This window comes from Danio rerio, chromosome 8 (assembly GCF_052040795.2).
Source record: "Danio rerio strain M-AB ecotype USA chromosome 8, GRCz13ab, whole genome shotgun sequence".
NCBI classification, from domain to species: domain Eukaryota; kingdom Metazoa; phylum Chordata; class Actinopteri; order Cypriniformes; family Danionidae; genus Danio; species Danio rerio.
The window spans coordinates 22,135,943-22,158,367 of record NC_141028.1 but is presented as its reverse complement, the minus strand read 5'-3'; the positions used below and the strand labels follow the sequence as shown (position 1 = coordinate 22,158,367).

At 35.7% G+C, this 22,425-nt stretch overlaps 1 protein-coding gene across 3 annotated transcripts in view; it reads left to right on the top strand.

Moving 5' to 3' along the window:
- myo1f (myosin IF) overlaps nucleotides 1-22,425 on the top strand; it is a 41,865-nt gene that overhangs the window by 5,741 nt on the left and 13,699 nt on the right. Inside the window, exons 2-18 of one of the 3 annotated variants that reach the window (NM_001256671.2) lie at nucleotides 7,002-7,133; nucleotides 8,637-8,726; nucleotides 8,835-8,929; nucleotides 10,208-10,295; nucleotides 11,575-11,664; nucleotides 11,753-11,884; nucleotides 12,251-12,385; nucleotides 14,704-14,836; nucleotides 14,913-15,109; nucleotides 16,775-16,855; nucleotides 17,644-17,730; nucleotides 17,826-17,912; nucleotides 18,002-18,169; nucleotides 21,388-21,473; nucleotides 21,743-21,824; nucleotides 21,909-22,015; nucleotides 22,098-22,196. In NM_001256671.2, the coding sequence (NP_001243600.1) occupies nucleotides 7,002-7,133; nucleotides 8,637-8,726; nucleotides 8,835-8,929; nucleotides 10,208-10,295; nucleotides 11,575-11,664; nucleotides 11,753-11,884; nucleotides 12,251-12,385; nucleotides 14,704-14,836; nucleotides 14,913-15,109; nucleotides 16,775-16,855; nucleotides 17,644-17,730; nucleotides 17,826-17,912; nucleotides 18,002-18,169; nucleotides 21,388-21,473; nucleotides 21,743-21,824; nucleotides 21,909-22,015; nucleotides 22,098-22,196 (1,889 nt within the window). Of the gene's footprint in view, nucleotides 1-7,001; nucleotides 7,134-8,636; nucleotides 8,727-8,834; nucleotides 8,930-10,207; nucleotides 10,296-11,574; nucleotides 11,665-11,752; nucleotides 11,885-12,250; nucleotides 12,386-14,206; nucleotides 14,406-14,465; nucleotides 14,837-14,912; nucleotides 15,110-16,774; nucleotides 16,856-17,643; nucleotides 17,731-17,825; nucleotides 17,913-18,001; nucleotides 18,170-21,387; nucleotides 21,474-21,742; nucleotides 21,825-21,908; nucleotides 22,016-22,097; nucleotides 22,197-22,425 lie in introns of those variants that run through there. The other 2 variants (XM_087263646.1, XM_087263645.1) reach the window with 2 other exon arrangements.

Sequence of the window (22,425 nt, the reverse complement as noted above, 5' to 3'; positions counted from 1 at the left end):
CAAATATTAATTATGTTTGATAAATGATATTTTTATGCTGGTTTGGTTTAAAAATAAATAATTTACAACGCTAGATCAGGAAATAGGAAGTCATTTAATTTATAAGGCCTTATTCATTCATTCATTCATTCATTCACTTTTCTTCAGCTGAGTCTCTATTTCAGAGGTCGCAAAATTCCGTCAACAATTCCAGCATATGTTTTACGCCCTTGTAGCCACAACCTAGAACTGGGAAACATCCATACACACTCACTCACACATACACTATGGCCAATTTAGTTTATTTAATTCACCTACACTGCATGTTTTTGGACTGTGGGAAAACCAGAACACCCGGAGGAAACCCACACCAACATGGGGAGAACATCCAAACTCGGGCGGGACTCAAACCTGCGACCTTCTTGCTGTGAGGTGACAGTGCTAACCACTAAGCCACCATGCTGCCCCTATAAAGCCTTGTTTATTTGTAACTTTAGAACAATAAAAAGTATTTTATTGTTAGTTTTTATTTTCATTTTGTTTGGCTGGTCAGCTAGTACAAATGTAGTGGGAAGAATTTGAATTGTATCTGTTTTATTCATTTACATTCATCCCCATCACTTGAAGGTTATCTTTCTATGCTATTTTACCAGAATATGTTTATATTATGGGACTAGATTATAAGTCCAGTTTTTGTCTGCCTCGAATTGAATTCACAAAAGGGATTTTAGACGCATAGAAAGCATATTACATTTATGTATCTACTTTTGTTTTTAATTTATTGTGTGAAAATGAGATATCAAATTATAAATTAAATAATAATCTTTTACACTGCGTAAAAAAATATACTGGATTAGTTGATGGTTCATTCCGCTGTGGCGACCCCTGATTAATAAAGGGACTACGCCGAAAAGAAAATTAATGAATGAATAAGCATGAAAGTTAAGTCAAGTCTATTTTTATTTCTATGCACTTAATAGAATGCTAGTTTATTAGAGAAAGCAGGCAATACTCAATAAATGGGTATGAAGTTTTGTCATTGTTATGTTTAGTTCGTAAGGCACACTCAGCTCCACAAATGCTGATTATGAAGTTAAATATTAAACTGATTAACTAAACACAATTTAGTGGTAAAACTTTGCAAAAACTAACTAATTATTAGTTTATTCATTAATTTACTTTCAAGCAGCATGGTGGCACAGCACAATCACCTCACATTAAGAAGGTTGCTGGTTCGAGCACCAGCTGGGTCAGTTTCTGTGTGGAGTTTGCATGTTCTCCCTGTGTTTGCGTGGGTTTCCCCTGGGTGCTCCGGTTTTCCCCACTAGTCCAAAGACATGCGGTACAGGTGAATTGGGTAAGCTAAATTGTCTGTAGTGTGTGTGTGTGAATGAGTGTGTATGGAGGTTTCCCAGTGTCGGTTGCAGCTGGAAGGGCATTTGCTACATAAACCATATACTGGATAAGTTGGCAGTTCATTCATAGGCCGAAAAGAAAATGAATGAATATTATACCTTCTGCTTAGTCCTTTATTCATCTGGGTTTGCCACATCGGAATGAACCATCAACTATTTCAGCATATGTTTTACACAGTGGATGCCCTTCTAGTCACAACACAGTACTGGAAAACTCACATACACTCTCACAAACACACACTCATACACTACGGCCAATTTAGTTTAATGAATTCACCTATACCTCATGTCTTTGGACTTGCGAGGGAAACGGAGCACCCCAGAGGAAACCCATGTGAACATAGGAAGAACATGCAAACCACACAGATATGCCAACTGGTCGAGTCAGGACTCGAACCAGCACCTTCCTTGCTGTAAGGCGACAGTGCTAATTACCATGCCGCATAACAAATTAATTAAATAGTTAATAAAGTCCTTACATTTTGCTCATGAACAATAAAAAAATACTTAACACATTTGAATGTAAGATGCAAAATTAAAGCTGGATTACAGTTTCTTTGTTTTGTGCCTAAAAACCCCTCTTTTGTTTTGTCTTAACCCATTTACATTTTGTATTGTCTCGTGTAAATTTTTGTAAATATGTAAATGTTATTTACTCTAGTATTAAGTTTGAGTGACCTCATTACCCAATTACCATCTTTATGTTGCTTGGCGAACATTATATTGTACTCTTATTAAAGGTAGCATGTACCCTTATTTTTAACAGTATTAACTGACAACTGTCACATAATTTTTATGGTAATAAAAGCAGCGATCTTTGTGTCATTTAGTCACAGATCAAATGTTTTTTGTCTCTCAAGGCACTTTTTGACTTCTACTTAGTTTATACACATGAAAATGACAAAACTTTGGCAGTTAATTTCTTTATGAATTGATCTAAGATAATAGTAATTTAATTTGAACAAATAAAGCAATCATAATTAAGGCAGCCTGTATTATTTTAAATGATTTTCTTCATATTCAGTGTTGGGAAGGTTAGTTTGGAAATGTAATAGATTACAGATAACAAATTACCATATTCAAAATGTAGTAAGTAGTGTATGTGTTCGATTACTTTATAAAAGTAAAGTAACTGATTACACCTGATTACTTTTTGATTACTTTTAGGTTTCTAATGGATATTTTCAACTAAATCATTTTCAGGTGTTAACACACTGAGCAGGTGTAACCTTACCATAGCTGTGGTTACTCTTAGAATCTCAGCATCTCTCATCACTTGAATTAAGATTATATTATTTAATTTTAAAGTACAGCCACCACAAAACCAGACCTTATAACAAAAAACTGATGTTACAAAATAAAATTGTTGTTAGTTGTGCAGGGTGATTTTTGTGGCATTTGCCATAAAATTACATCTAAGCTATTTTGTTATTTTAATTTTTAAATCGAAGCAACCTAAATGCAAGTCAATCACGTCTTAGTGATCAATAAAACTGTCAATATAACATATAAGGCAGAATTGTTCAGTTCAATTATTTACTGTAAATAATATGCTGTATCAAATAGAAACTAATTATAGTATATTACAGCAAAAACAAAGAATCCTCAAACTGGAAAACCAATCAAAAGCATCAGAATAGCAGCTCTTTATTAAATGGCCTTAGCAGAAGGCATCGTGCATATCAAAAACAGGCAAAGCAACAGATTTAGATTATTCAACATATTCGGATGTAACCCTATTTGGAATCTTTAACATTTTCAAAAGTAACTGTAATTTAATTACATATTTTTTCTGTACTGTAACTAATTACTGTTACTTTTATTTTGTAAATAAATTACGTAACACTGTTACATTTAACTAGTTAACACTGATCATATTTTACTATATTCATTTTTTTTTGCCACTCCACACTGCTTTAATTAGCGTATACTTTTACTCACGATTTCAACTTTCTTTTTGGTAAAGATTGTGTACACCTTGGTTCAGCTTTTATCTCCTCTTCTTCTCTATCTGCAACAAGCAATGGTTATATGATGGTAAATGCTTCAGCAACAGGGAAGAAGACTAAAGAGGAACTGATGCTGTAAGTCTCTGTTCGCTCTGTATGTTGTATGTTTTCCAAAGTCAGCATTTCACTTGATTCAGTATGTTTTTAAACAATTTTGTGTGATGTATATTTAGAAACAAAAGCGTGACATGCTGCCTTATTAGTGATCAGAAAATAGTGTCCAGTATTAAAATTAGCTGTTTATAATTCTGGGTAAACTGTCATTTAACATCAATTTTGCTAAATTGTTTATGGCAATAATTACAATACACTTTAAAAAGAAGCATTATGCTGTAAATGGGATGTTTAAAAATGTTATTGGTCGACCTTTTCAGCTAATAAAAGGAAAGGCTGTGTTCAAAACGAGCATATATTATTGTGTTGGTATAGGCCTATTTATTTTGTTCTGTCTAATTTTCCATACAAATTGTCCATATATGGTCTACTACAATTGTATTATCATTATTACATCATTCTCACTTACAAATTCTTTCCCTTGGTTTGCATTTTGCCAGGGTTGTGCAATATTTGCAGTTTTATGTGAATTTAGACATACTTATTTTGTCATATACTTACTTAACATAACTCATTAATGTTACTTTGTTAATAGTTTTTGTTTCATTCCATAAAGGTCTGACAAATATATATACATATATACAGTTGAAGTCAGAATTATTAGCACCCCATTGATTTTTTTTCTCTTTTCTAATTATTCCCTAAATGATGTTTAACAGAGCAAGGACATTTTCACAGTATTTCTGATAGTATTCTTTCTTCTGGAAATAGTCTTATTTGTTTTAAGCCAGATAGAATCAAAGCAGTTTTTAATTTTTCAAAACCATTTTGGGGTCAAAATTTTTGGCCCCCTTAAGCTATATTTTTTTCCGTTAGTCTACACCACAGAACAAACCATCGTTATATAATAATTGCCTATTATGTTTAGAAATGTGTTGAAAAAAAATCTTCTCTCCTTTAAACAGAAATTGGAGAAAAAATAAACAGGGACTAATAATTCAGGGGGGCTAATAATTTTGACTTTAACTGTATATTTATATATATATTTGTTTTTATTTAGACCATTTCCCCCATAGAAAAGTATACACCTAAATATCTAATAATGTTATTAGTCAACCTTTTCGACTACTAAAAATAAAGACTTTGTTCAAAATAGTGTATGTTCTTGTAGGTAGTCCTACTTATTTTGTAAAACTACGGACCTAATCATAACAATCCATCTAAATATTTATTATTATTATTATTATTATTATTATTATTATTTAAAGATTTATTTATCTGATTTTATGAAATTTAAACAAGCAAGAGTAAAAGAGAAAATAACAGTATAAATAAAACATAAACAGCACAAAATTTATTAAAAACATAATAAATAGACCACACTATAACCCACATATTGTACAACACAAATATATGGTGTGCATAGTAACTATGACACATTAAGCATATAAACAGGTCAGTACTGAAATTTGAGTTTGACAACATGGTTTATTTAAGATAAAAAAGAAAATAACATTTTAAAAGAGAGAGAGAAGGGAAAAATATATATTAAAGCGATAAATAGACTGGGGGGGGGGGGGGTGGCATGTTCTTTTAATGTTCGGTTTTACTTGTTTACTTGGTTGTATGCTTGTGCTATATCAGCAGTAGTACTCATCTGGGAGGTGCAGACTAAAAGTGAAGATGGGCATCCATTCAGTCTGCAGTAACTGCTTTCAGTCTCTACATAAAACCTTCAGCAAAACACTATTTATAAATCTATTCATCTATATGCTTTAACTGTCTTCCTTACAATAACATTTGCAAGTTCTCTGTGTATTTATTGACCATTTAGTGTAGACCTGGACAGACTGTTGTACATTTAGTTTATTAAATACAGTTTTAAAAGCTTGTAAAAATTATTTTTAAAGAAAAGTTATATTGAAAAAAATAACATTCCTAAAGTATGTGACATAAGAAATAAATAATTATACTTTTTTTGATTAGGCAAGTAAAAAGTCTTAGGGCCCTATTCATACACCCAGCGCAATAAGTCGCAAGAGTTATATTTGCTTTTTTTCAGACCAGAGCAACCCTAATTTTCACGCTTTGCACATCGTTGTTCAAATAGTAAATCCTTTTTAAAATCGGGCTTTTTTCAGTTTATTCAGAACAATTTGCATCTGTACAATGTTATTATTAGTATTATTTATTATATGCATATTCATATTTGTTTTAATAAAAACAAGTTTAAATATGTCCACCTGTCAGGTTTTGGAGACATATGCATCAGTTTGATGATCATAAGAATAAGATGTGTGTTTGGATATAACCACACTTCATTATTATTGTTCATTTATTCATTTGCTGGAAATTAGAACTGAATTCAAAAATAGTTTTGAAACAAATCGTTGTGCTTAACAAATGAAATTAAATAAGTATAGGCTCATGAATGTCTTCAGTGGAGTGCGTAAAACATTGTTTCCTTATTCACGAAAGTAAAGGAGTAAAATTAAAGTAAAGAGAAAGTAAAGAGGCAGATTGATTTTACCAAGGGGCAAAGATTGAGATAATGAAAATTATGCAGTTAGATCTATCTTTTACTCCCCTGTTATTCTTGCTTGAATGGATACCCCAGGATGTATATGATAAAAACCAGAGATATTTACTACATGTATTTTTACTAAGTGCAAGAAAGACTATAACAATAATTTGGATAAAGCCACATCCTCCAACAAAAGCATATTGAATAGAAAAACCTGAATCAATATATAGAAAGGAATATATGACGGCTCAACTTCAATTCAAATTGGATATTTTAAGACAAAGATGGGCACCTATTACTATGTATCTAAGCATGGCAACAGGACATAGTATTCCCAGCTGTGTCCTTTGAAATTTAAAATTTGATGTGTGTGTCTTTTTGTAATTTGTTTTAATTTACTGGTAGTGTTGCTTGTTGTTATTATTTTTTATTATTAGATTTTTTAATAACTGCTGCTGTCACTGTTTAGTTCTGTAAAATGTTTTAATGTAAAAAATAAATAAAATAAAGAGGCTGAATCGAGGAGGCTCGTTCTTTATCCTCGCGCTGGAGATAGTCTGTTTAACTGTTTTCTCGCTAGGGAAGCATTCAGTTTTTCCCCTTACAAAGTCCGCCATGTAAAAATGCATCATGATGGGATGCAGCTGACCCTTAAAAGGAATCAAAGATGAAACTTTAATCGGTTTAATGCATGTTATGCTCAAAACGCACCCAAATCTCATTAAGAGAATAAGCACAACCCTGTTAGACCATGCGCCGCGACTCAAAGCATATTATTTAATCCTTTAAATAACAAAAGGGGATTCAGACACATCCTTAATACTTTTGCGCCATGTGCTTTAGACTTTGCGACTAGATTGTTACAATAGAGCCCTTAGTGTTTTGCCCTGTATAAGGGTCATAAGGGTCTTAAAGAGGTTTTCAAAAGTCCTAAAACCCTTGACTTGGTAAAGTGTTAAAGTTCAAATCCTTGAACTATCAGCTCATATTCTCTCTTTATTTCTGTCTTGTCTCCTTTAGGGCAGTAAATATCACTGGCAGAGTCAGAATGTCAAGCAGAGCGGTGTTGACGACATGGTGCTGCTCTCCAAGATCACTGAAGATGCCATTGTGGAAAACCTTAAAAAGAGATTCTTGGACGACTACATCTTCGTATCCTTAATCTCTGAGCAGTTAAGCATGCCTCTTGTCTGATCTGTCTGCACAGTTTGTGGGGGTGGTGTTGCTATTGTTGTTGCTTATTTTGAAGACTTGTACCGTGTGGTCATTCACAGAAGGTCGATCAGAAGTTTTATCTTCCTCTTTTGTTTGTGTGTGTGTCTCAACAGATCTGCACATGCTCACTTCCTGATTTTATAACACTTAGTTTACACTTGTTTGTTGGTACTTTAAGTTTTTTTTTCTCAGTCCAGATTGCATTTCAATGGGAAAATACTGATCTACATACTGTCTGTGAATTTTAGTTGTAGGAGTAGTAGTAGTAGTACAATGTAAAAAATGCTGGGTTCCACACAATCATGCCATTCCAATGCAAATCAATTAAATTTACCTAATCTTCTTACAATTTTAAGTTGATTGAACATAAAACATTAAGCTGTCCTCTTTTTAAAACTATAGAATTGTGTTGTTTCAGCTCCTTTTAAATAAGTAGCTAGAACAAGCAACAAAATATATATGTTTTAAATTTGTACTTGATCTTACCTTATAAGGAAATTCTGTTACAGTGGGTTTCAACATATGTTTCACATAGAAAAGCAATACTACACATCAGCCACTCATATTTGTACACATGTACAACGATACACATGTCTTTTATGGATTTTATTGACTATAATAAAGAAATTTTTATATTTTTAATGAATGTACAGTCCAATTATATTAGAACACTGCAAAATGTATGTCTTACAGTTTTTTTATTGTAATCCAGTATGAAAATAAAAACATTATTATGTTAGAATATATTTACGAAATGACACATATTATAAGCAATTATGCACAGCTCTACCCAAAGGAAGTGTAAGTTTGTTGTAAATAAATAAGGGTGTTTTATGCTTTTGCACAATGCTGGGAATAAATTAGACTTGCTAAGAGTAAAAATGTGAAACCGACAAATTCAGTGTCTTGTACTCACTAAATGAGTACCTCCCTAAATGCAGTGATTTCTACTTTACTGTAGTTTTTAAATGGCTGTGCAAACAGGATATATAGTGCTGTCTTGAGCATTTTCAGGAAGTGTCGCCAAATTTGTTTGCATTGGAAAAAAATTTACAAAGTAAACTGTCATAATGAAAACATGACAAAGCTATTTGACTGTCTTGTTCATAAACAATGGTGTCAGGACTTTTCATCTTGATGACACTGACACTTTCATTGACATTAATACTTGCTTTTGAGGAATGAGCTATCCATTTTAAACAAGTGACACACTTTTACAGGTTATCAACTAGGTTTTGCAGGTTGTACTAATTGTTTAAAGAAATGCATTAACTGTTGTGCAAATGTAAATAGTGTTGTGAGAAATACACCAAAGCGACTGAGAAAAAAATGTAAATACTTCACCATTTCAGTAATGTGACATGATTTGAACTGAAACGAACAGAATTTAAATTTAATTGAAGTAGATTGTTTAAATATCCTTAACTGTGGACATTGAAGACTTATATTGGGCCTGTGTTGATATCGGTGAATCCCTTCAAACAGATGCCATACTTCACTGACCGGGAGATTGAACTCTACCAGGGAGCTGTGAGTCAAATACACTGAACACCTGCCAATCAGTTAGCATTTGTATCATGCATTTTACTTTAGTATATCAGTTCTAACATTTTCCCCCTCTCTCTGCTTTCTTCTTAGGCCCAATATGAAAATCCACCACACATTTACGCTCTGACAGACAACATGTACAGGAACATGATGATTGACAGTGAAAATCAGTGTGTCATTATCAGGTTTGTGATGCTCGTGTGATTTGCGCCAAACACGGATTTGGTGCTCTTCCTCTTCCTGTTATGTGGCACATTCGAAACCCAAACCCACATTTACATGAAAGCCACACTTCCAGGTTACCTATGAATGTTCCAAAATAAATCTGCCAGAGATCAACTTTTTCCTTTCCTTTTGTAGACTTTTTTTTGTATGCATTTTTACTTCACAGATCTTTACAACATTTAACATCTAGATAAATGCTTCATGATCATCAAGAGGCACTATGCGGAGATGCAAATATTTGATTATTTATCTGATAATCACCCTCTTTAGTCCTGTTCTCATTATTGGCAGTTCCTTCCTCCATTTTGTCATAACCACAAAAGGCTTCGCAGCAGCAGTGGTCACCATTCTTAGCATGGTTTCCTTCCTGATTTACACACGAAGAAGAGCTTGCAAATGTTGTTTCTTCGTTGCTTTCTGAATCTAAAAGCGGCTATTTTGCCACCTTTCTGCCTAGTCGAACACGAGTTTGTTTATAGGTTCCTCAAAGCAAAGCATCACATCTAAAGAACTAACGTTTTGGACTTAAACGAACAAATATCGAATAACTGAAATGTTTCTTTTACATAAGGACAGAATAATATGGATAACTAATTTGGAGATACTAAAGACACCAAAGTATATGTTTGATTGACCAAATAGGAGCTTCTTAAATAGATAGTTCACCCAAAAATGAAAGTTCTGTTATCATTTAGTCACTCTTTACGTGTTAATTAAAAAAATAAGATATTTTGAAGTAAGCTAGAAAAACTATAACCATTGATATCTATAGTATTTATTCTTCCTAATATGGAAGTCAATGGTTACAGGTTTTTAGCTCACTTCTGCGTTCAACAGAAAAAAAGCAAACCATAAAGGTTTAGAACCATTGGATGGTGAGAAAGTCGAGTCGATTTATTTTTATTTTTGGTGAACTATCCAGTTAATTTCACAAGATGGATCCTCGTTTCTTCCTTTTTTCATCTTTTAGGTTTTGTCCAATGAGGATGTGGGTGGCCTTTTGCAGATGAGCCATTGTGTCTAATTTACCAGTGCTGTCATTTCTGTGAAGCAGCATTTAAAGAATTAAAAGGGGTTTTAAAGCTGCTAGCCACAGTTTCCTGTGACAGTGCCTTTTCAAACCATACTCGTCTGTGTGTGTGTGTGTGTTTGTGTGTGTGAGAAAGAATGTGAATTCACACAGCAGTGTGTAGAATCATTGACATGTGCTATGTTCTCCCATATGCGTTTGTGTTTAGCGGAGAGAGTGGAGCAGGAAAAACTGTTGCTGCTAAATACATCATGGGCTACATCTCGAAAGTATCCGGGGGAGGATCTAAAGTACAGGTGACGACTGTGTTTAAAATATATTTACTTACTCAGCCTCATGAAATAAAAGATGTAGGCGACCTTTTTTTTCACTGGAATATTAAAGAAGATTTTAGCTGAAACTGGTCCTTGATTAATTTGAAAATGCAAGTCAATACCGGCATTTTGAGAGTCAAAAAAAAAAAATCAAAATTGTTTCCTGATTTTCATTTTGAGTGCTTAGGAAGCAAAACATCAAGAAGCATCATTTACAGTATTATTACCTTCAAATGTGCATTTACACTGTTTCTCGATTGCTTGGATGCAGTTGTCAACTGAAACTCCACATTTTTAAAACAGTTAACACACAGGCCTAAACAGCCGCACTCATGGTCAAAATGACACATTTTGCTTGCAAAAGGCACATATTGTGTCAAAACATTTAAAATATTTAACAAAAGCTAGTTTTACCTTCAAACAACACAACTTGCAAACAAGTATATGAGCTCTTTCAATTAATCATTACACAATGGACAACAAAATACAAAATACAGAACTCATGCCATTTGTTGTCTTTCTATTTAGGCAGTCAAATTTGCCTTTTTGCAAAGAATTGGATCCAGAATAAGAAATGCTTTGATTAAATATATATTGAATTCATGACAATTTTCAAACTGTGGCTGAAAACTGAAATACTGTAAAAACAGACAAAAGTAATAAAATACTGTAAAAATTAGAGAAAACACATGTAAACAAATATACAGTCAAATCTATTGGGAGTATAGGACATAGCCACTATTGACCTCCTCCATCCATGCTGGCACAGAACAACACAGACCTTCCATCATTTTTAATGTTTGCAGACTGATTGTTAATTGAAGATTTGTGTGAAGAAGTGTCAAACCGGTGCTTCAGTGAATTCATACTGATCTTGGTAGTGTCTAATGGTTAGGAATAGAGGGTTTCTGTTTGGTTACCATAACTAAAACAATGGAGTTTGGACTGCTTGAATGACATTCGTGTTAACTGTTTTAAAAAATGGTGGGGAAAATGTGTCAACCCAATGAGAAAGAGTTTACACATTTGCAAGACCGGTCTTTTGCTCTGCTGGGATAGTGAAAATGAAAATGAAGTGGAGCCTAGTTTCTTTAACCAGGTCAAAGCAAACAAGAAAAACTGTAACTTGCATTATATTAATCATGAAGCAGCACAGATTCCTCTAAATATCATTTTTTAATGTTCCGGTGAAGAAGAAAAAAAATTTTTGGTGAACTTTAATAAGCAAGTCTTTAACCTAATCATGTATGTGTTTTTTCAGCATGTTAAAGATATTATCCTGCAGTCAAACCCTCTGCTAGAAGCATTTGGCAATGCGAAGACGGTCCGCAACAACAATTCAAGTCGCTTTGTGCGTTTATTTTTATTCAGAGCAGACTTTATTTACAGCACACCAACCTGTGTTGCATTACTGTGAGTAACGCTAGCTTGATTGACAGGGCAAGTACTTTGAGATCCAGTTCAGTCGAGGAGGAGAGCCAGACGGAGGGAAGATCTCCAACTTTCTGCTGGAAAAATCAAGGGTTGTGAGTCAAAATGAAAATGAAAGGAACTTTCACATCTTCTACCAGGTAGGAAACAGAACATTGGTCATTTTTCTCTTTTTTAATTGAAGAAATCCTTTTTTCTTAAACTGCATCTTAACTATTACAATTTGAAATAATGTTCTGTAGAACACGGCTTTAAACAACAAAACAGAAAATGGAAATTAAAGATTGCCATAAAAACAATAGGAGAGAAACAATGAAATCCATTAGAAATCATTTAAATGTTTATTATTGATTTAATAATTGTCTAATATATTTATTTATTTATTTATTTACTTTTTCTTTAAATTGTATTTGGGCAAATCATAGACATTTGTGGTCTGAAATAGTAAATTGTTAAAATATTCACACTTAAAATGATACCTAATAAACAACCTGTTTTTCCTTTAGCTAATAGATGGATGCACACCTCAGCAGAAAGAAGGCTTGGGAATCATGACGCCAGATTACTACTACTACCTAAACCAGTCAGGCACATACAAAGTTGATGGAACCAACGACAGTAAGGACTTCCAGGAAACCATGGTAAATACTATCAATAATTTCCTGCCAGATTATGTGCACCTCTTTAAATCAACTACATTGAAAGGGGTTCACTTTGTCAGATGATGTTTCCATCCACCTGATTTTATGTGCATCACAAAAAAAGAAAAATAACTTAATGGAAACACCAAGATAGGCTTTAATTCTAAAAAAGTAACATAATCTCAATAGAGTCGGATACATTTTTAATCCAATAAAACAATATGTGCATAAAATATGATTTGTGCTGTGCAAAAATTATTGTGATTATTCACATCCAAAATAAAAACTGTTTTGACATAATATGTGTGTGTCTTTGCTGTGTATGTTTATTATGCATATACAGTGCATTCGGAAAGTATTTATAGCGCTTCACTTTTTCCAAATTTTTTATGTTACAGCCTTATTCCAAAATGGATTAAATTCAGTTATTTCCTCAAAATTCTAGACACAATACCCTATATGACAATGTGAAAAAAGTTTGTTTAAATTGTTGCAAATTTGTTATTCAAAGCTTTTGCTCAATACTTTGTTGATGCACCTTTGGCAGCAATTACAGCCTCCAGTCTTTTTGAATATAATGCCACAAGCTTGGCACACCTGTCTTTAGGAATTTTTGCTCATTTATCTTTGCAATACTTCTCAAGCTCTATCAGGTTGGATGGGAAGCAACAGTGTACAGCCATTTTCAGATCTCTCCAGAGATGTTCAATAGGATTTAGGTCTGAGCTCTGGGCTGGGCCACTCAAGGACATTCACCAAGTTGTTGTGAAGTCACTCCATTGAAATTTTGGTGGTGTGCTTTGGGTCATTGTCCTGCTGGAAGATGAACTGTCGCCCCAGTCTGAGATCAAGAGCACTCTGAAGCAGGTTTTCATTCAGGATGTCTCTGTACTTTGTTGCATTCATCTTTCCCTCTTTCCTGACTAGTCTTCCAGTTCCTGCTGCTGAAAAACATCCCCACAGCATGATGCTGCCGCCACCATGCTTCATGCTTCCATGCTTCATAGTGTTTAGCCTGGTGATGGGCGGTGCCTGATATTCTCCCAACGTAACGCCTGGCATTCACTACAGAGTTAAATTTTAGTCTCATCAGTGCAGAGAATTTAGTTTCTTATGGTCTGAGAGTCCTTCAGATGCCTTTTGGCAAATTCCAGGAGCGGAGTGGCTTCCGTCTGGCCACTCTACCATACAGGCCTGATTGGTGGATTGCTGCACTGATGATTGTCCTTCTGTAAGGTTCTCCTCTCTCCACAGAAGAACGCTGGAGCTCAGACAGAGTGACCATCGGGTTATTGATCACCTCCTTGACTAAGGCCCTTCTCCCATGATCACTCAGCTTAGATGGCTGGCCAGCTCTAGGAAGAGTCCTGGTGGTTCCAAACACCTTTCACTTATGGATGATGGAGGCCACTGTGCTCATTTGAACTTTCAGAACAGCAGAAATTTTTCTGTAACCTTCCCCAGCCTTGTGCCTCAAGACAATCCTGTCTCAGAGGTCTACAGCCAATTTCTTTGTCTTCATGCTTGTTTTGTGCTTTGACATGCACTGTGAACCCTGGGACCTTATATAGACAGGTGTATGCCTTTTCAAATCATGTCCAATCAGCTGAATTTACCACAGATAAACTCCAATTAAGCTGCAGAAACATCTCAAGAATGATCAGTGGAAACAGAATGTACCTGAGCTCCATTTAGAGCTTCACAACAAAGGCTGATGTGAATAATGATGTACATGTGATTTTTCAGCTTTTATATTTTTAATAAATTTGCAACAATTTCAGAAAATCGTTTTTCACATTATCATTATAGGGTATTGTGTGCAGAATTTTGAGGAAATAAATTAATTTAATCTATTTTGGAATAAGGCTGTAACATAAAACAATGTGAAAATGTGATGTAAAGCGCTGTGAATACTTTCCAGATGCTCTGTAACAATATACACAGACTTGCACATATTTGAGAAAAAGTTTATTTAGGTAGGTAGGTAGGTGGGTAGGTGGGTAGGTAGGTAGGTAGGTAGGTAGATAGATAGATAGATAGATAGATAGATAGATAGATAGATAGATAGATAGATAGATAGATAGATAGATAGATAGATAGATAGATAGATAGATAGATAGATAGATAGATAGATAGATAGATAGATAGATAGATAGATAGATAGATAGATAGATAGATAGATAGATAGATAGATAGATAGATAGATTTTATTCACAGAATATTTACATTTTGTGTATAAAGTAAATGTGCAGCTTCAGAAAGACACAAATCTATTTTCGGCCACTAACATCATCATTGACCATGGGTTTTGATAACAGGAAGCCATGCAGGTGATTGGCATACCAGAAATGCATCAGACGCTGGCGCTGCAGATTGTCGCTGGCATCTTACACCTAGGCAGCATTAATTTTATTGAGGTGGGAAACTACGGGCAGGTGGAGAGCACAGACTGTGAGTGAAAGCACATGACATACCATAGTTTCAGTCTTCTATTAGCATTTCCATAAACATTCTGTTTCTAACCCAGTGTTGGCGTTCCCTGCATACCTGCTGGGCATCGACCAGAACCGTCTACAGGAGAAGCTCACCAGCAGAATAATGGACTCCAAATGGGCCGGCAAGACTGAATCTATTAACGTGACTCTCAATCTGGAACAAGCACGGCACACGCGTGACGCTCTCGCCAAAGCTCTCTATACCCGACTCTTTGACTATTTGGTTGAGGTTAGTTAATGCTACATTTACACACTTAGAGCCTAATTTAGTGGAAAGCTTAAAGGGGTTTTTATAAGGAGTTTAAACACATTTTTTAAATTTGAATTTTAGGATGCAAAAATGAACATCGTAGTCTCCATAAGTGAGGTTTATTTATAAACTAATTTCAAGAGGATCACTTGCTTATGATTGTTTGTGGCTGGTCCTGCATAATTTAATTTATGATTCAGCAATCAGACGATTCCTAAGGCACTATAAATACCCTAATAAGTTCCATATAACAACCATCTTCATTTTGAGGAAACCCCCCCCCCCCCCCCTCCACCCCTACTCCTCCTCCTTTTCTAGATGGGTGGCACGGTGGCCCAGTGGTTAGCACTGTTGTTTTACAGCAAGAACATCACTGGTTCTAGTCCTTACCAAATCTCACGTGGGTTTCCCCTGGGTTGCCCAGTTTCCTCCCACCGTCCAAAAACATGCATCTTAAGTTAATTTACTAATCCAAATCGGCATCATAGATATGCACCTAGTAAATAGTTATCTCTTAAGAGCAATCACTCTCTGTTTATTAGCTACTACAGCAGGGGAGTTCTTGAGATCTACCTGAGCTCAAACTTCCTTCTCGCCTTGCAAACAGGAGTGAGCCCTGGGCTTGAGGATCTTATGAGCTCAGGGCTCTCTCCCAGGACAGCATGCCAAACAAGCTTTATAATCAATTATCAGCTAAGTGTGAACTCTTAAAACTAATTCTTCTGAGCCATTCTTTTATAAAAAATAATGTTAGTCTTGTTTTAGCACAGGCATTTATAGCTCTGACTGCTCTTAAAAGGAGGCCTGGGAGCACAATCTCATTTGAATTTAAAGCAACAGTCACCAAAACGGCACAATATGGATCAAAGCCTGAAAGGGGCAGTTTTAGGGTATTTTGAGTTGAAACTTCACATACACACTCTAGGGGCACTAGTGACTTATGTTACATCCTGTTAAAAGGGTCATTATAAGTACTGTTTTAGTCACTTTAAAGAGGTGGTCTTCAGCTATTTTCAATGGCTTGAATGTGTTTATGGGGTGTACTGCAACATCTGTAACTTTATTCCACATTGCTGGTTTTTCACCCAAAACCTGAGCTTTAAAAAGTGAAATCATAGGTCAGAATTTTTTTTAAAACCTTTCAGCCTCAGACTCTCCAAAGCTAGCAGAAAAGCCATAACTCGAAAATAATTTCAGGCTGATCCTCCATCAAGGGCTCAATGCATAGGAACTGTAAAGGAAATACACAGTATGGAGAGACTGACTTTTAACCTAAGATTTGATACTAAAAGTCCAACAAGTAGTGGCAAAAATGGACTGAGTATGTCATTGTAAACAATTTGTGATAATCCAAAGCTGTTTACAAAGCTTACAATTAATTTTCATTTAAAATCTCCAATAAAATGTAATAATTGTATTAATTCATTTAGTTTCTCATGCTCAAAAAGCATTAAAAAGACTGGTTTTAATAAAGTTTTTAATGTAAGCAGCAGTAACACGGTTGGCTCTTCTGTTTCTATGGACTATTCTGCTATAATGCACATTGCACTTTCTCCCATTCTGAAGTAACATCCGTGTACTTTTTTTGTATGTCAGAAGTCTTTGAAAAAGGTCGTTGTTTTTGAAATGTTCTTCTGTTTACAGGAAATAAACAAAGCCATGCAGAAACCCATTGAAGAGCTGAGTGTTGGTGTTCTGGATATTTATGGATTTGAGATTTTCCAGGTGAATATACTCCGCTTTCATTTGATTGTATTTTATTGCATATTTCAATGTATAAATTGTAATATTCTAATCATTAAGTCAGATATATTTTGCATTATCATATAAAAGTTTGAGGTCATTAAGTTTTTTTTTTTTTAATTATTTATGAATTTAACCCTATTTAGAATAGACACATTAATCAAAATTGGCAGTAAATACATTTTCTATTATTACAAATAAATATAAAATGTAATACATTTAAATAAATGTTTTTCTATTAAAATTTTCGAATAAAATATCCTGATTTTTTTATTTTTTTTATTGAAAATATTAAGTAAGACGATCACACTTTATTTGGATGGTTAATTTGTTTAATTTAAATTACATTGCATCTACATGCCAGCTAATTCTCATTGTTCTCATTAGATTATAAGAAGACTGTTAGGGTTGGGTTTAGGGATAGTGTAAGTTGACATGTATTTGCAAAGTTTCTTGAAGTCAGTTAAATGTCTGTTAAAGGAGCATATTAACAGCTATTAAGCAGACAGTCTACTAATACTCAAATGGACCATCAAAATAAGGTGCTACCTGTAATACAACTGTGCTCACAGAGATGAAATGTTACACAAGCACTAAAGCATATTAGACTGTTTTCTGAAGGATCGTGTAACACTTAAGACACTGAACAAATGATGGCCGTAATTCAGATTCACTGTCAAAAGAATAAAATGCTAAAATATTTCACCACCCCTTATTTTATTACAAATAAATTTTAAAAATTTTAATAATGATAATTTCTTTTTCTCTAGAGGAATGGTTTTGAGCAGTTCTGTATCAATTTTGTGAATGAAAAGCTGCAGCAGATCTTTATTGAGTTGACACTGAAAGCAGAACAGGTACAAAACAAACTAATCTTGAATTACACTCTTCAGTAATATCAGGTTTGATATGCAGAAACCCTAAACTGTTTGTGTGGTTTTTCCGCCCACAGGAAGAGTATGTGCAAGAGGGCATCAAATGGACACCCATAGAGTACTTTAACAACAAAATCGTGTGTGACTTAATAGAAAATAAACTGGTGAGTTTGTACCTGAGCCTTTGCCATTTGTATGATTCATAATCAAATGAATTTTTACAAGCTGTAACCTCATTCCGTCTGCCTCCCAGAGTCCCCCTGGCATCATGAGTGTGCTGGATGATGTGTGTGCCACCATGCATGCCACCAAAGATGGAGCTGACATGACTCTGCTTCAGAAGCTCCAGAATGCGGTGGGGACGCACGATCACTTCAACAGCTGGAACTCTGGTTTCATCATTCACCACTATGCTGGCAAGGTGTGTGCTGCAACTTTTGTGACTTTTATTCCATGTGTGTTCTCTTACAAATAAATAAGTATACTTCAAGTTAATTTTATTATGTATACTCTATTAAATAATGAAAGGTGCATCCAATGCCCAATCCACAAAATTTGATATCATTTTTTGGGGTCTTAATGAGAGTCTGCAACATACTTTAGTTAAGATTTTGAATGGTGATACAAGCAAACACCTTTTCTCCCTGTCAAAAACACCTCAGTTCACATTGAGCCATGTCGGTTCATGTTTCCTTAAATGATATTGAGCTGCTGCTCGCTCCGCCCCTCCTTAAAGCCGGATTATGAACGGCTGTGGGTACCAATTCTAGAGGTAGAGCAAAACCTACTCACCACACACACACACAGCACTTAAACCGAGCCTCAAATGATGGTTTCCTTTTGCCTGTATTAACCAACTTGATGGAGCACTTGAAGTTGTTCTCACATTATAATGCTCAGCTGCAAAGTTTTATGGTTAGTGTAAAACCACAATACCACACTGACAAACACACACCTCTGAAGGATGATGATCTGATGCTACAGAGTGAACTGAAGTTAGCATCTGCTAACAATAACTGAACTTTACCAAAAACATTTATAATTATAAAAAATCTTAAATCTTTCAGACATATTCAAGGAACAGCTACATCCTTCTAATGTGAATCCTACATCCTACATACAATAATGTGAAGCTACATCCTTCTAATGGAATTCTAATGTGAAAATATGGTTTGAAAAGCAGCCTGGCGAACGCACAAGCGAGACTTTGCATTAGTATCTGACATGCAGTCTCAGACATGCAATCTCAGACACAATGCACTCAATACAGCTAGTGGCATCACTGTGAAGGGTGGGTTGGTTGCGGGTTTAGGTGTGTGCATTAAAAGCATTGCACGCAGCTTAGCTTGCACCTGCACCCTTCTGCAGCTAGACCCTTCTCAGATTTTGAGCACTCATTCTGGGATATTCCCTTCATATATAAAGTCAAGACATTTTGCGGGTGCCTCGGGCTTCATGGTGGTGCAGCGGGTAGCACGTTTGCCTCACAGCAAGAAGGTTGCTGGTTTGAGCCTTGGCTGGGTCAGTTGCCATTTCTGTGTGGAGTTTGCATGTGATATGCAAGGGTTTCCTCCGGGGTGCTCCGGTTTCCCCCACAAGTCCAAAGACATGTGGTAAAGGTGAATTTGTAGGCTAAATTGTCTGTAGTGTATGTGTATGAATGAGGGTGTATGAATGTTTCCCAGTAATGGGTTGCAGCTTGAAGGGCATTCGCTGCATAAAACAAATGCTGGGTAAGTTGGCGGTTCATTCTGCTGTGGCGACCCCAGATTAATAATGGGACTAAGCGGAAAAGAAAATGAATGAATGAATGCTGTTGCCTCAGCCTGCATGCCAGGATCGATTGACTCGATTTATTGTTGAAACACAAAGTAATGAAAAGCAACGCATATTTATGGATCATAAATAATATTATCCCTCTGTTTGTAGAAAGAGGTGGGAGAAGGATGAAGTCCATTGTTTGTTTTTTTTTTGGAGGTGTGCACTTTTTAATTAGTGTGTTTTTGTTTTATAATGTACAAGTTTTGTTATGGTTACACCTGGTGCCCACACTACTCGAAAATTGCTACTGCGAAATTGCTAAAGTTTTAGTTTGGAAATGCTTGGCTGCGTCCGAAACCGCATACTTCCATACTATATAGTACGCTAAAATCAGTATGTGAGCCGAGTAGTATGTCCGAATTCATAGAATTCGAAAATCAGTATGCGAGAAGTACCCAGATGACTTACTACTTCCGGCGAGATTCTGGAGTGCGCAACCCATGCACGCTGCGCTATCCCATAATGCCCCGCGAGAGAATTCATGAATGGAAGTGAAGCGACGCAAATGACGCAGGTAGATCATGTGACCATGACAAAATGGCGGATGTAGTACGTCCGAATTCCATTCATACTTTCCACATTCATACTGTATAGAACGTACTTTTCTAACGGCCGAGTAGTACGTTTAAATTCAAATGCAGTACCTACTGAGTAGTAGGCGGTTTCGGACGCAGCCCTTGTGTTCCATTTCAGTATAGACCAGGGATCACCAAACTTGTTCCTGGAGGTCCGGTGTCTTGAATATTTTAGCTCCAACCCTAATCAAACACACCTGAACAAGCTAATCAAGGTCTTACTAGGTATACTTGAAACACCCAGGCAGTTGTGTTGAGGCAAGTTGGAGCTAAACTCTGCAGGGCACCGGACCTCCAGGAACGAGATTGGTGACCCCTGGTATAGACGGACTGAAATGCAGACCTTTTAAAATGGAGGCTCGGCTATCTTAACAATAAATAGCTGCTCTCTGACTGGTCTTTTGGACTTTTGCAAATTGTTTCCTGATTTGTCAAACCATCCTCATATCACCATTACACAAGCAGTAGATGGCAAGTACGGTTAAAATGCACATATTCAGTGAGTGAGTGTGAATGGTCACGTTTCAAGTACTGTACATAGACCTTTTTCTTTGAACGTAAAATTACCCAGTATGCTTTGCGTGTACGTGTAAGGAGGATGCTTCAAACTTTAAAAACAACATCTGTCAGTCATTTACCATTACCATCAGATGGCATCTTGTGCCATTAAAATGGAGCATTGTCATCACAAAAGTGATCATTTTCTCTTTTTTTCTTATATAACCAACTCAAACAAATGTGATTCACTAAAATGTTTGACACACACACACATAGCCTGTACTGTCACAGTGACACCTGGATTGAAAGACTGGCATAAAAATTAAAATAAAGTGACATTTTGAAATGAAAGAAAAATACGTACCATGGTTCTGGCTGCAACACTTCTGAGGTGGCAGATACCATAGAAACCTAACTAAATACCAAAAAATTCTAGAAAAGTGAATAGTTAATCGGATGTCGCTGTTAAATATTAGCATACTTCAGTATACATGTAGCAGAGACCAGCTAGTGAAGTGCTGTGCAGGTAAACCTCACTCCTCTGACCTCTAAAGGTGACTCCCATGCAAAGAATCATTGGTTCGATCCCAGTTCAGAGCGGGTTGGGTGGTTTTTGAGATATTTAACATACTAAATTTTGAGTATATGGGAATGCAATGCAATTGCAAACATTTAAATGCTAGCTTTTATTCCATAGTATTCTTACATTTGTTCTTACTACCTTACCTTTATTCTTATGATTCAGGTGTCATACGATATCAATGGTTTCTGTGAGCGAAACAGAGATGTGCTTTTCCCCGATCTCATAGAACTGATGCAAAGCAGCCAATAGTGAGTGCTATTTTTCCTTTTCTGCCTTGTTCTAAACGTTGTTCATATTAAGATGTTTTATTTAGATTTGGTAAAAAAGAATGTAATGTAATGGAAAGCCAGAGAAACAATAGTATAAAGACAGATGAGCGTAATCAATTTCGCTTTAAATAAGTTCAACTGTTTTTCTCCTTCTGGAAAGCCCCAGCAAATTGACGTATCTCCTTTTCCCGTAACCTCAATCAACATGTTCCAAACAGCCAAAGTTATTTATTTCTTTGCCATTTCAGTGACTTCATCCAAAGCCTCTTCCCAGAAAACCTCAACACGGATAAGAAAGGTAGACCAACCACAGCTGGCTCCAAGATCAAAGTAAGAGCAGAGATCTCAATAACCTCAGCACACCTGTTAGATTTATTTCTATTTGGCGTCTTTTACTGACTGTCTGGTCCACAGAGGCAAGCCAATGAGCTGGTCAGTACACTGATGAAGTGCACACCGCACTACATACGCTGCATCAAACCCAACGAGACCAAGAGGCCCAAAGACTGGGAGGAGAGCAGGTATAATGTCATACTCGTGCAATATGATGACAGATATCATGCATGAAGCAAACCATCATGAATTTATTTTTCACGGCCCCAGAGCGAGACATCAAGTGGAATATCTCGGCTTAAGGGAAAATATTAGGGTACGACGTGCTGGATTTGCCTACCGTAGAATCTTCCCAAAGTTTTTACACAGGTGAGTAAGCTCGGAAAAAATATGTTTGGTTATAAAAATTCACAATCTTTGCAAATATGGACGTTTTAGTAGAAAAGCCGTCCAGGACTTGACTTAAGGCTCAATATATGTGTCAACAGGTTATTTGTGCAGTGAAATGTAGCTGTATTATGTGCTGCGCTCTTTCTACTGAAGATATAAAAGTGAACACAACAAAAATGGCAGCTGTTAAAAAAGCATCTGATTGTAG